Source organism: Marmota marmota, unplaced genomic scaffold (genome assembly GCF_001458135.2).
Source record: "Marmota marmota marmota unplaced genomic scaffold, marMar, whole genome shotgun sequence".
In the NCBI taxonomy this organism is placed as follows: domain Eukaryota; kingdom Metazoa; phylum Chordata; class Mammalia; order Rodentia; family Sciuridae; genus Marmota; species Marmota marmota.
This window is the reverse complement of record NW_025999990.1, coordinates 4,467,842-4,482,827: the sequence shown is the minus strand read 5'-3', so window position 1 is coordinate 4,482,827 and position 14,986 is coordinate 4,467,842. Positions and strand designations below refer to the sequence as shown.

General features: G+C 38.0%; 1 protein-coding gene across 2 annotated transcripts in view; it reads left to right on the top strand.

The window, feature by feature from the left end:
* The window catches only part of LOC107139454 (regulator of G protein signaling 7 binding protein), a 99,223-nt gene extending 84,444 nt beyond the window's left edge, over positions 1-14,779 (top strand). For both annotated transcript variants that reach the window (XM_048806105.1, XM_048806107.1), the window contains exon 6: positions 9,388-14,779. In XM_048806105.1, the coding sequence (XP_048662062.1) occupies positions 9,388-9,479 (92 nt within the window). In that variant the 3' untranslated portion in view covers positions 9,480-14,779. The remainder of the gene's footprint in view (positions 1-9,387) is intronic.
* Positions 14,780-14,986: the final 207 nt, after the last annotated feature.

The window sequence follows — 14,986 nt, the reverse complement described above, 5'->3', positions numbered from 1 at the left end:
GGCCTCTCTATGTTTTTGTTAACTATTGTATCCCCAGTATTTAGAGATAGGGACCTAGTAGAATAATACCTGGCACAAATGATAAATGTTTGTTAAAGCTGTACCCAACTTTGCAGGCCTTGGGACTAAGGATGTGGTGGGGGGTGAGGGAGACGACAAGCACTCTCACAAAGCATATGCAGCTGGAGCAGCTTCAGAGAGTGGCACAGAGAACGTGGGGAAAGGCTTTTTGGAGGCAAGTTAGAAACTCCTCTTGTTTCCACTGAGCAAAGCCTAGGCGGGAGAGAGGACACGGTGCTGCCTGCCTTAGAGCGAGGAGGAGGGGAGGAGGAGGATTTGGCAGCAGAGCTGAGGCGCCTCTTGGCTCAGGAAGCAGCTCAGCAGAAGGTAGAGAGGTGGAAGTGAGAACACCAGACGAAGAGGCTGAAAGGCTTAGGAGTAGTGTGGCCTCAGCTGCATGGGGCGAGATGCAGGGGACTAGCATATCAGGTCACTTCAAGCACCCCCAAAGGGCCTGGCCACCAAGGCCAGCTGTCTTGAGCCAAGGGTGTAGTGCTTTTTGAAAAAAAAAAAAAGACAACACGTTGTAGTGATGATAGATTGCTCTGATCACAACATGGATTGTTGGTAGAAATAAGCAAAGTTTAGGACAAAGAACCTTGGATTAAAGCTAGCCGCAGTCCAAATGCTGTCACTACCACGTATCAGCTTTTTACCCTAGATAAGTGTTTAACTTCTGGAAATTTTAATTTCCTCATCCCTGAAAGGATAATAGTATCACCTACTTCAGAGGGTTGTCATGAGGATAAAATGAAACAGTGCGTCATATGCCTATTACAAACCTTACTTACAAAGAGCAAATGTTTGACAGATGCTTTATTGTAAGTACTATTGTTATTACTGGTATTGTTGATATTATTTACTAGCTTTATTATTTACCCAGCTTTGCTCAGGAGAACCCCAAACCACTACTGAATCAAACAGTCCCTATTACCACTCACCATGACCATGTGTTATATCCATGTGAGGCTGGTCTTGAGGCTGCAGTTCATAGCATTGGCTTCTGGACTTGGAAATCATGTCTAAAGTGTCCTTTGTGTCTACTTGGCAAATCTCCCCCATCAATATCACCAGGCCCCTTGCTGAACCTCACATTCAGTTGCCTAGAAGGAAGATTACCCAGGGTCCCCCAGTCTAAATTTCACGGATGCCATAAAGTCTACATTTTAAATTATGCCATCTTAAACATTCCCTCCATATCCGGTGGTAATTCATTCAGCAGGTTTTGAATTGTACATTAGTGGAAAGACAAATTTTATTCACTTAGTCTATTTTTAGAGAAAGTATAATACAAATATTTTACATAAATTTGTATTATTTTCATAAACAAAAATAAAATTTTAAATATATCTTTAAAATATTAGAATACTAATAAAATACTATGAGTTAAAGGAATAAATAATACAGGGGCTTGAGTCCTGGATCCATATGGAGAATGAAGAGGAAAGAGCTAGGAGGTGTAAGAACTTATTCAGAAGAAAGTGGTACAGTAAGACCTTAATTAAAAAAATAACTTGGGGTGAAGGATTGGTAGAAATTCAGGTGTCTTCATTTTGGAGGAGAAATGTGAACCTTCAGCATGTGAAGATCTGTGTTCTCTAAATGTTCAACATGTCCCCACAGCATGTTGCCACTGTGAGCTGGCTGATGGGGAAGGGCTTGAGAGATGCCTGCAGGGTCCAGGGAGTGCCTGAGGACAGGAGAACAGGTCTCTTGTGGTCCCTCTGGGAATGTTTTTTGACAAATGCCTATGACATCATTTTAATGAGCAAATCATATGAGATTCCTCTCTCTGACTGATCCAAGGTGGACTGCCAAGTCTTCTCCATTCAGGTGATTTGTTTATTATACAGGTCTAGTCTAACATGTGCAGGAAACAGTGGGGGGAAAGTATGGAAAAATTTTTCCAATTCTTTTCTGTAGAACATTATTTTCAAAACATGATTCTAACTGGTTGAAAACCTTTATAGAAAGCCATCTGTTTTCTTTCTGGCTTCTTATTTCCTTTCTCTTTTTATTCCATTTACATGTCTGTTTGAAACAGAGAAAAGGGGGAAAGATACCATTCCTGACCCTCGTTTTTCCAACCCAGAGCCCTGACCATGTAATTACCTGCCAGCCAGATCCCCCTCTTCTCCAGGCTCCCTCTCAGCCCTTGGCTCAGAAACTGTTCTGTTTTCTGTTTTAGTATTTAAAGATTTAATCATATCTTTCCCTTTCTACACAATCAAAACTTGACTCAACAAAAGTTGACTTCAAATTGATTTTCAGTAGAAAAGAAAGGAGGGTGGCCGAGGGCAGGGATTTTAATGGTTAGTGATGATGGCTTTATTTTAGAGAAAGTCTTTTCTTTCCCATCCTTCCACTTTAAGACTGGAGACAAAGAGGTGCACAAAAAAAGAGCCAGCCACCCTTGTTGTGCTGCAGCTCCCCAGCAGGCTCCAGGCGACACCCAGGTCTCCTGGCTCTCAACCCGCTGTTCTTTCCACTGCTTCAATACCCCTCCTGTCCTACATTCTGGGTCACTGGCAGTGCTGTAGGGAGCTTCATTAATTATGATGGTCTTGCTGTGTCAAATGGATTACAAATGGAACCACCTGTGGAGAGCCCGCAAGGTTACTGACAAAGGCTAAAAGGAGATTGGAAAGTGAAGGACAAGCATCTTCTAAATGCACACTGTTATGAAACAAAGCGAATCGCCAGAAATAAATTAAGCCTGAAAGACAGTTTCACCTTTTCTAAAATTCTGACTTAATGCTGTGGGTTGTATTGGTATATTCAGTCTTGCATAGAATTCCATTGTTGATACCATGCACGAGAATCAGCCTGGAGTAGGTAAATCAGGAATCAGATCTGCTCTAGAATGGGTGCTCACATGTGGACAGTCCTGCTCCAGATTAAACTGAGCCTATGAACTGTTCTCCTAGATTTATATCCTCCATCCACTCTGATTTGGACCACTGTATGTAAAACCAATCTGGCCATATCAGATAAAAGATATCTGGATATCTGGCTAAAGAGCACTGGGAAGTTATGCTCCCTCTGTCCTGGAGGTGACCTTTCAAGTCCTTCTCCCAGGGCCTCAACTGAAGACATTCTATGTTACCAGGTAGTGTTGGAAAGCTATTCTGGGCAATTTTACCAGTAGCCCCATATCCTTTGTAATCTCCACAACCTTTTATCCAGCTTTCAATGTGACAAATGTAATCCCTCTCCTCCAATCTAATCCATGCATCAATTCTAATGCATTACTCTATGTTGAGTCTCTACTCACAAATGTTAAATATCTACTGAAGGAAGAACAAATCTCACTCTAGTATCCATTGTCCTTATCACCATCCAACATGTGATGATCACCTATGATGTGTCAAATTCTGTGCCAGATCTGGGGATAAATCCCACCACTGCACCACCCAAGGTAGAATTGACTGAGAATCACCTGGGAAGCTTTTCCAGATGGCCCATGCCTCCCTCATATAGATTGTGGTAAAGTGTTCAGAGAAGGCATGTGAACTCCAAAAAGGACTCTCCCTGCCTCTGCCACCCGCCCCCACGTCTGTTACCATTAAGATACAAAGATGAGCACTTAGAATACAATAATGCCACAGTGATTACACACAGGTTGCTACAAGATTATATTGGATTCTCACTTAGCCTGAATGTGAGTTGAAATGGGGAAGCATTTGAGCTTGCTTTTTGGAAAGTATCCAAGCTGAGACTTTTTAAGGTGAGTAGGAGTTACTCAAAGAAAAAAGATGGGGTAAAGATTACCTAGACCCAACGATCTAGATATAAGTAGATACAGCACAGAGCATTTCTTTTAAAAACTACAGCTCTTCGGTAGTTAGGAAAGTGGTTAGATGGAGGCTTAAGAAAGATGAGAGGGCTGGGAATGTAGTTCAGTGGTAGTGCTCTTGCATGTGTGAGGACCTTGATTTGATTCCCAGAACAGAGAGAGAGAGAGAGAGAGAGATGAGAGAAGTAGGTGGGCTATACCTTAAGGCACCTGTAAGCCACATTAAGAGGGTTGTATTTTTATCCTGGAGCTGTTGGAAGGATGCAGTTAGGAGAAAAGTGCAGTATTCCAAATGAGAAATACTTAAGATCTGACTTAAAGCTAAAAGATTGGAAAGGGTAATATGGCTAGTCAGAGGTGGTGCATGACAGAGAAGGCAGAATCAGGAATGAAACCCGGGGTCAAACTTGGAAAGTGATTGAAAAATGGTGTCAATCATTAAGCTAGAGAGAACAGAGGAGAAGCCTTAGAGATAGAGAATGGTTAAGGTGTTGGACATGAGGAACCTCCAAGAGCAGTGCTCAGTGGTTGGTAGTGCTGAAGTGAACATTTAATCCAGGAGGACAGAAACAGAGCTGACCATCTTCCACAATGGTCACTGAAGCCCCACAAATAGTTGAGACCACTTCATGGGAAGTGTGCAGAGAGAAGAGCCCTGGAATGCCAAAAGTTAAGGTTGGACAGAAAAGGAGAGCAGTTTACAAAAAGGCCTGAGAAGAAATCCAGGAAAGCATTATGAAATAAAGAGAATAACGAGGAAAGAATGGCTACTAGGGCAGGGTGATGAAGCCAGATAAGAACCAAAGATGTTCACAGGATTCAGCTGCAAGGTGTGACTGTGGTAGTGGTGTGGCTGGCAAAAGCAAATTACGAGGAATCTGGGATATGGAAACCGGGCTGAGGATAGTCAGGGAGTAAGTGGTAGTCAAAAGCTGGGGCAGAAAGGGTAAATGTATGAATATTTTCATGAAGAGTTGCTTACAGGGTGGTGAGAAGACATGATTGCATGCAGATAATGTGCCAAGACCTATAACAATTGTTTATAGAAGGAATGGGAGCATAACAGAATGCGAAAGCATGGAACAGTCAGAAAAGACTTTATGGGGGAGAAAAAAATGTGTTGAATCTTGAAGTGGAAATTAGCTTATCATTCATCTAAGGAGGGAGGACTTTTCTGGGGAAAAAAAAAACAGCATGAATAAAGCAGGGAGGCAAGGGAAGGTGTGGGCATACTTAGGTTCTGTTTGACATCCTCCTTCGTAAACCCTTAATTTCAACCAGACTAGGCTGTTCACTTGAATCCAGATTAGCAGCCTTTTATCACCTCCATATCTTTGTCTATAGTGTTCTCTTTATTCCAAATGCCCACCCCTGCAACAAACATCCAAGTTTTCCTCATTTCTTGAGGTCCAGAATGATCACTAGGACCTCCCAGAAGCTTGCATGAATGTTTTTCTTCTCCTCTAAATGAGAGCAATCCTTTGTCCCCTCCCCTTGGGAACTCTCATTGCACTATATTTGGAGATCTCTTATAGCATTGTAATGAAACCTCATAATTACTGAAGGAACTATCCTTGCATCCAGGGACCATCTTTTTGTTGGGACTCATCTTGATATTACTCTCAGTACCCAACATAGGGCCTTACACTTAGCAGGTTCATTTGTGGTTTTCAAAGTGTGGTCTCAGAACCAGCAGCATTATCATGTCTGGGTAATTGTAAGAAACACTGATTCTCTGACTTCACCCACAACCTGTTAATCCACAACTTCTGCGGGTGTTACCAACAATCTGTGCTTAAGCAAGCCCTTGAATGATGCTTATGCAGCTAGTATTTGAGAACCACTGAGCTCCTGGAACACAAACATGAAACTATAGTTCCTTTATCAGTGTTTTTTCTTATTATATCCAAGAACACAGCTTTAAACCCATGCAACATATTCTCTGTATAAGAAAGTTGAGGAATTTATTAGCCAAGAAACTTGAGCAATAAAGAAATGGTATCCTTGTGTCCTGCAGGATTCCAGTCTCTGGTTTGAGTAACATCCAAGAACTAAATATCAAATGAATAGAGTTTGACCTTCCTGATGGCTGAATTCCATATTTTCCCTTGTCTTTCACTTTGCCCTTTGCTTTCATTTCTCCCCTTCCTTTCCCCACTTCTCATTTTCACATTTAAAGCTGTCCTTGTTTACATTCTCCTGATATTGTGCACTTTGGAGAAAAGAAGCTACAAAAGTCTTAATTAGTAAACCATATCCAAACAAACAGTTGCAATAAACCCCAAAGATTTTCCAACGAGTTCAAGTGGATTAGCCCAGACAATTTAGAATGAGTAGGGAAATGTTCCATTTTGCTCATATTCTTTCAGCAACCCTTTGCTTCAGAGACAGGATTTCAATCAGTGTAAAGAGACATCTTTTCTTGGAGTCTAATTCACTTCAAACCATTCTAGGCATACTTCCTGCTTGGTGAATTTCAGCATTTACTGAAATCTCAGTTTCCTGTAGTGTAGAAAGCTGCTCTGAATTTTTGCCAAGAAGTTCTGAGCTTTTGTGTCTCTTTGGCCCTAGGGGATAATCAGACAAGCTCTGGGCTGGGCAAAGGTGTCACAAAGATTCCCCAAATCAGCAGTGTCCTTAACAGGCAGCCTGTTCTTTGCTTAATGTCTAAGCACCTTCCCCACAAGTCCTAACACTTCTATCCTATTGTGAGTGACATGTATTTATGACATATATATGTAATATATATGTGTTATGTATACAGTGACATATATAAGTGCAGCACATATACCCCGTGTGTGTGTGGGGGGGGGGTATGTATGTGCATGTATGTGTATGGGCACATAATGTGTACAAATGCATCTATGAAGAAGATTAGATGAGAAGAATTTCAATACCAAAAAAGCTATACAACTGAAAGCCTTTTTGATTCACTGTAATGAATGAACAAGATTCAGTCTAATAAAGACCACATAATATCTGTATATAATAACTGTGTGCATTTAAAACATTAAAAATGGAACTAAATATCTGACCACAGCATACAGAAGCACACTTTCATTTATAAAAACAATATTGTGGCACACATTTCATCATATAATGAGAACAATACACATCAGAATTGCATTTTATAATATATATATAAAGACCAGTTAAGTCTCTTCTCAAATCTGCTGAGTATTAGGGGGAAGGAAAGCAGGAAATGTAGGAATTTGGAAGATAGATCTTCCAAGTCTTAAAAAAGTGAAAATATAAAAACTCTTTCTTATGTGTGTGTGTATATATATATATAATCTGAGATATATATATGTGTGTGTGTGTGTGTATATATATATATATATATATATAAAATCTGAGATATATATATATATATATACATTTGTGTATATATATATATATTTTTTTTTTCCTCCCTAGTTCTGATGACTCTGTTCCAGGGAAGCATTGAATTGTAGGTCAACTTGAGTTTCAAGATGTGTAGTTACCCTTCAGTGTTTTACAGAGTCTCCTAAAATCTTTGCCATCTCCAGTTAGGTTAAGCTTATTGATCATTTGTTGGTTAAAGAAATAAGAGTCCTAGAAATGATGAGAAAGTGAGTTATGATTTCTTTCTGTCCCAAATCTATCATGGTTCACCTCTAAGAGATTATCTTGAAAAATGAGGTTCATGCATATTATTAGACATTGCTTTCAGTAACTTCATCCTTTGGGGACAAATTAATGCTAAAAGAAAGATACTCTGGTTCTAGCTCTCAAACTGTTGATGTCCAGATTATCATAAATTATATTTCACTATGGAAAGGGAAAAAATAGTCCTTTTAACAGAATCTAAGTTTTGAGAAAGAATTTTAATCTATGGAGACTGGATAAAGGATTATGTTTAAGTCATTTGATGTGCCCAACTGGGGTATCTGTTTTCTTCTCTGGCTTGGACTTATAAATATTTAAAATAGTGTTCCCTTCTAAGGACTACTGTCAGTTTTGGTGGACAAGGCCCATTTACAAATAACACACGGAATTCTTTAAGGATGGGGAGGAAAAGCTGGGGAATTGGATGATACATTTTAATGAAAGAGGACCAGAAAACCAAGATTTTTAAAAATATTTTTAAATTATAGATGGATACAATATCTTTATTTTATTTGTTTATTTTTATGTGGTGCTGGGAATCAAACCCAGTGCCTTAGCCTCACGTATGCTGGGTAAGCACTCTACCACTAAGCCACAACCCCAGCCCCAGGGCTTTTTTTTTTAACCTGACAGTTTCCTAAGCAACTAGGCTCAGTTATCAAGAAAAACAAGCCCTTACCTACAAACCAGTTCTATTGAAGTGAAGCATTCCATCACAGAATCCATCTCTTCATTTAATTCTGTGACTTTTGCAGATTTTCTGTCTCCTTTAAGGTTAGGGTAGGGAAAGGGGGATCCCCTAAGCCCCACTCTGAAGGGCACTTAAGGTTCACCAGTCCCACCCAGCCCTTTTGGTCCAGTCAGACCATGTGCTAGCATCACCCCAGTTGGCATTTTCCAGGCCATTCCTTTGTGTGCCCCCAGGTTCTGAGATCCCCACAGCCCAATTCTGCTCCAACAGGATCTTTCTACCCTCTCTGTCTTTTGGACTGCAGTATTTAACAAACAAACAAACAAACACAAAAAGCAATCTGTTTAACCAGATCTGGCTTACTGATTTAATTCTTCCTCTACTTGCAAAATAATTCAAACCAAAACTTAGAAATTCAACAGTTCAATCTTCTCTGGATGCCTTTATGAACAGAAATATATAGAAAATGTTGGGGAAAGACCCAACAGGAAATATCTGAAGACATGCAATTCCTGAGACATGAAGGAAGTGAATATTGCTAGGGTAATAATGGTCCTATGTAAAGGAAAAGACTTAACAATGGCTGTATTACCTGAGTGCTTCCTCTCTATGCAAGGCACTTAATGCAAGGCACTAAGCTACCCACCTGAGCTGAGTGTTTTTCATAGCTTATTTCATTTAATCCTCACCTAAAGTAAGTATTATTATTAAATCCTAATTTATAGACCAGGAAACTGAAGCTTAGTGAGCTTAAGTTACATGTTCAACATCACAGAACTAGTAAATGGTAGAGACAAATTGAGAAAAGAAGCCAGCACACACTCTTTCTAGTAAGCTATATTCTTCTCCTAACTCAAAGATTGCCTCTTAGCAGTTTTCATTTAATTCTGAGTAGTGATTCTCAATCTTGGGCTATTTTGCCCCTCCTCTAGGGGACATTCTGCTATATCTGGGAACATTTTCGGTTTGTCTCAACTGACATGAGAGTGTTCCTGATGTCCTAGAAAGTAGAGACCAAGGATATTGCTAACTATGCAAAGCTCAGGATGGCCTCCCACAATAAAGAATTAATTATCTGTTCTAAAATGTCAACAGCGCTGAGGTTGAAAAAGCTTGATTCGAGGGATCATGGATTTTTTTAAAGCCAATTCATAAAGAGCAGGGGTTTTTGTCTATACCTCAATCATATGTACATTCTGTCCCCTCACAGATGACAGCAGCCTTCTGAATCTAACTCCCTACCCTCTGGTTAGAAGACGGAAGAGAAGGTTCTTTGGGCTGTGTTGTCTCGTCTCAAGCTAGGCTCTTCTTCTTCCTGAAGCCCACCACTGAAAACACCTGGAAAAAAAATTACAAAACCGGAGGACCTCCGGACAGCTGGACCACACAGTGATGGGTTTTTGACTATGTTTTCTATGCTTCCTTCTTATTACTTTTATCCGCCTCTCCCTACCCTTTTAAATGATTTTACACTTGAAAGCAGCTGCCTTCAAGAGAAAAAAAAAAAAGAACAGAATCAAAAAGCAGGCTGTTTTTAAAAGGATTTTTAAAGCTGACATTGTGCATGTCTGCTCCAAACCATGCCATAACAGATGCAAGGATTATGATTTTTAAATCATTTAAAGGTTTTTTAAATGTATTATACAGAGAAAATTTATTTCACTTATAATAGTCTATCTATAGCTCTTGCTGATCTCAACAATTTATCATAAATGAAAAAAAGTCTTTAAACATAGAAATTATTTAAAACTGCAAAACTGTGTTCAAATATTCAATCTATCGATATCATTAGAAATATTATAATCAAACATACACCACCTCACCTATTGCTTTCTCTGCACTCATTTAAGTTTAGTCTCCCATTCTGTCAGAATCTAAAAGCTTCAACATAAAAATATCTTAATTTATAATGCAACAAAAATCATATATGAAAAATATTTAATTTTGTAAATATACAATAATCCTAATAACTTCATACAATGCATATGGGCAACTAAGTTCCCTTTGATCCAATGGTGTCTTTTTCAGCTTCTTGGAGAATGAAGTTATCCAGTTAGGAAATGGTGTAGTAACATATACAATTACCCTCCAATGTAAAATTGAATATTACCACATTTCGTTCTAATTGAAATTTGAAGCATGGTGTCTGCACATCAGCATAGTGTTAAATCTTATAGGGCATGCTGGAATTAGCTCAGATCGTAAAAATATTTAACATTTTACATTATTAATAAAAAAATTTTAGTTAAGCTAAGCTTGTCTCATTTTAGATGACTATGCAGATATGACTTTTCCAATGTGTACTTGGTGTCTTGTCTTATGCTTAGAATCTTGAAAGCAGGACACATTAAGCAATACTATATTTTAGAAAGGAGGAAGCCACATGCTTTGTTTATCTGCTCCAGACTTCATTGTGATCTTCCTCCACTAAACTTGTATCATGGTATAAATTTTGTTATATTTCCCCCTGCTCTTCCTTTGACCTATTTCCCACACAGAATTTCCTGTGGTTTGAAAGATCAAGTCTTTGCACTTCTTTTCTTGTTTCACATAGTCTGAACAATTGTCAAGTCAGAGAGGAAATACGAGGGTCCAGTACAATAGAAGAAGGAGCTAGATGCCTACAAGTGGTTTACCCAAGATACAACTTTAATCTCAATCCTGTATAGGCACTTATATATACACCAATACTGTGACCTAAAAACTAAATATATTAAAGCTTTTAGCTTTCATGAAGATGAAGAGAGTAAATAATTATTCTATTAGGTTGAATTATATGAAATTGCTGGTATTTGACTGTTTTGACCTACAAAATAGCATTTTCATATAGTTCATTCTATTGGAATAGTCTTCTAGCTCCTTGTATTGAAAGAAAACAAAAGGATTAAAGGGTTGGAGGAGAACTCAAAAGGCTATGCAGGTCTCTATTTTGATTACACCAGCTATTTATTGACCTTATTCTTGGAGTCCAGAGTTGTGTTTCAAAGGACTGGTAATGAATATGGGGTTACAGATATTCTGGCCTTCCACAAACAGAAGTACCCCAGACAAGTCATACGAGAAAAATCACAATTTTCTGTGTTAAATAGTTGTAAAACACTGTGGGACCATGCTATTTAAAGACTCAGTTGAATACTCACTTAGAAAGCAAGCAACCACTCCCAGACTCAGCTGGTCTGCCCACTTTGATTTTTACAAATCAATCTTGATTAAAGCTTAATATTTTTTTCCTGGATCTGGTTCATTTTCATCCCCTGAGCTTATTTTATTTAAAGGCCTGTTTTCAAAATTATGAGTAGCCCAAACTGGCATGCTCTCAGCTCCCATCTCTGCCCTCTCCCACCCTTTGACTATATTGACCTCTTAGCTTCAATCTTGTTCCTACTAATCCATGCAAAGCTACTAACTAATAAGTCCGACCTTGGTGTTCAGCACGTTCTTCTAAATGCCTGACCTAAATCACTTCTGCTTGGTTAATTTGTGCTCACTCTCGCCTTAGTCTCTGTGTGAAGTAACACTTACCTTCTGTGCAATTGTCCTTTGTACAGCTGAAGACTGTTAATAAATTCAGGTCTCACCTCCATGTCTGGGAAGGCTGTAGTAGCTACTCATGGAGATGGGAATTTGTCTAATTACTTAGCCAGACTTTCCATATCTAAGGTAATATATTCAGCCACCTTATCTTTTATTCATAGTGCCTGTTTTCCAGCCTTCGATCAGTTTTATAGTTCCTGTAGACACACTCCAAGATTTATAGATGTCCTTGCAGTAGCAGGTCCTAAAAATTACATTTAGTACTCAAAGTTCTGATAACCTACATTGGCTCCTAGCTGCAATAGGTAATTTACCATCTCCCATTAGATATGCCAGCACAACCTTTAAGAGCTACCCCTCTCTACTCTCACCTACCCAAGGACTTTCTCAGGTGTGGTCTCATGAGATAAAGTTCTGCTGTCTTGGCTTCTGCTAGTGATTTGCTTTGAGATTGGCAATAACATTGAGCTGATCTCAAGGGTAAGAAGAGAATTTTGAGCCTATTTTCTCATGTGTACCCACAAACTTGAAACAGAAAGGATGTAAATTTTTGTGGCACACACTCACTTATTTGACCACCATATTTGTAAATCCTATGTTGGTTTTACCCCCAGATTACAACAACAATATGTGTTCCTTGTGGGAAACCTGAAAAATACCACCTCATATAAGGAAAATAAAAATCACCGAAATTTCACCAAAATCATTGCACTTAAAGCCCCCTGGATTTTAGATCAGTCAGGACACTGGGCCCAAAGACACTTTAGGATAAGATGAGTAAAATGCCTACAAGTCCAAGGTATCACTTTGAAAATCTCTCTGCTTATGTTTTCCGTGCATCTAGGTGCAGACTCATTGCAAAGAGAACTTTAGAAGTAGAACAGTCTGATGCCTCCTCAAGTGAATTAAAGCTCTTGGGGGAAATTCTGAATTCTGCCTGACCATTTTGTTCCTCTGAGCCCCTGTGAAAACTGTCGAGATGCCCAGTGTTTGGTAATACTGCCACCTACTGAAAGCTGGGCTTCAGAATGAGGGGAAATAAACAGAGTATAAAACCATAGGATTCATTTAAGAAAGGGAACAAACGGGGCCAGATTAATAATGATCCTGTCTGGAATTTCAGACTCTGAAAGTCTTGACATTGAAAGGATTAAGGCTGTCATACAGCTTAACTTCCTATCCCTCAACCCCATACTTCAGCAATGTTTATTACTGCTTGTGTTCTAGAATGTCACCAAAAGGAAAGCATTCAACCTTTAGGTAACTATAGGCAGACTAAGAAAAAGCAGTGGTACTAGTGGCCTCACTAGAATTAAACACACAGTCTACAATTAACCCAAGAACAAAAAAAAAATCAAGCACATTATAAATATAACATTTCAAATTTGAGAAAACATTGAATTATTAAACAACTTTTATTAGGATAACGGATTAGCCATTTATTGGGAGAAACATTAGAACTATACCTCATAACTTTCATCCAAATAAATTCTAAATTAAATAAAGATAAAAATGTTAAAGCACATAATTAAGTGTACAAAAGGATTAGCAGGCAACATGGATGAAGATGCTATTTTAGTGTGGAAAAAGACAAACAATCAAACAAACAAACAAAAAAGCCTTTCTAAGCATGATGCCAAAGGTAATAATTGTAAGGAAAAGATGGATGGATTGGACTGATTCAAAATCAAAAATTCCTTTGAAAAAACACCAAATTAAGAGAAAATATTGTTTTTAATATATGAAACAGAGTCTAGATCTCAAATATATACCAAGAGTTTAAATACCACTGCTTTAGGGAAGTTTTCATGGTTTATAATCCCCCATGCTTTTTTCACTTTTGCTTGTTTAATTATCTGGTTATCCTGCTAAACTGGAAGTAGAGATGACAGCAACCATGACTATTTTGCTTACTTTGTTTTCCCAACTACTAACACAGCTCTAGACACACAGAAAATACTGAAAACATTTATTGAGTGAGTTAATAATGAATGAATGACATGAGTGATATTTTATGACTCAAAAAAGAAGCAAACTTTCCAGTGGAAAATTGAAGTAAGGACACAAAGTGGCAATGTATCATAACTTAAAATAATAGTTGAACTACTATTAATAAAAAATGCAAATTAGTCTGACAAACTCCCTTTTACATCTCAGAAAGGCTGAGAGTTAAAGAATAAAGTTTCCAGGGACAACTAAGAAGTATGGAAATGAACATTCTCTTACAGTCAACAGGAGTGTAAATTGATTCAACCTTTCTGGAAAATATTTTGGCACTATATTTTTCCTGTATGCCCAGTAATTCCATGTTAGGGGAATTTTCCTTTAACATTTTCAGCAAAAAAAAGGAGTAAAGATGCATTTATTCATTATACAAATATATGCAAGAAAAGACATTTATAGCAGCATTATTGGAGAAGTAGGAAAATGTAAATAAGCCTACATTATATGGTTGGTTGAATAAAGTACCTCATCCAATGGAATTCTGTGCATCAATAAAGAATAAGCTCTATGTATATGTATTGAAATGTACAGGTTAGATTATGAAATAAATAAAAGGAAGTTGCAGAAGAATACCATATGATCCCTTTTAAAAACATACATACATATGTGTGCATTGGAGTCTGAAAGGAAGCTTGCCAAAGGATAACAGAATTTATCTCTGGGAGGTGAGATTTGGAGCAGTTATATTTTCTTTTTTGCATATCTGTAATTTCTAATTTTTTCACATGAGCATGTAGTATCTGTATAATTTTTTCAGGGAATAAACAATGATGTTCACAATATATATTAAATGAAAAACATGTTATAAAACAGTATGTATACTATGATATAATATTTGTAAAAAGAAAATTATATATAAATATATCCATGTATATATATATATGTATGCATAAGCAAGCTAGAAGGACACACATTACAATGTTAATAGCAGTTATCTATGGGTAGTGGGATTATGGGTGATTATTTTTTCTTTTGCTTTTCTGTGTTTTCTAATTTTTTCTACAATGAACATGTATTACTTGTGTAATAAAGACTAATAATAAAAGTTTTAAAAATATGTAAAAGTGAGAGACATTATGACTCACCACTTCTCCTACCCCATCCTACCCCTTACTTGGCTTATTCCATGTTATTAAATTGTAAGCAGAGGGATGTGGAGAGGAAATGCCAGGGCACCAGATTGAAGATAAAAGAGAAAGAGGAGTGGGAGGAAACAAGGAGGGGAAAATGGAGCGAGACAGGAAGGAAGGAAGGAAGGAAGGAAGGAAGGA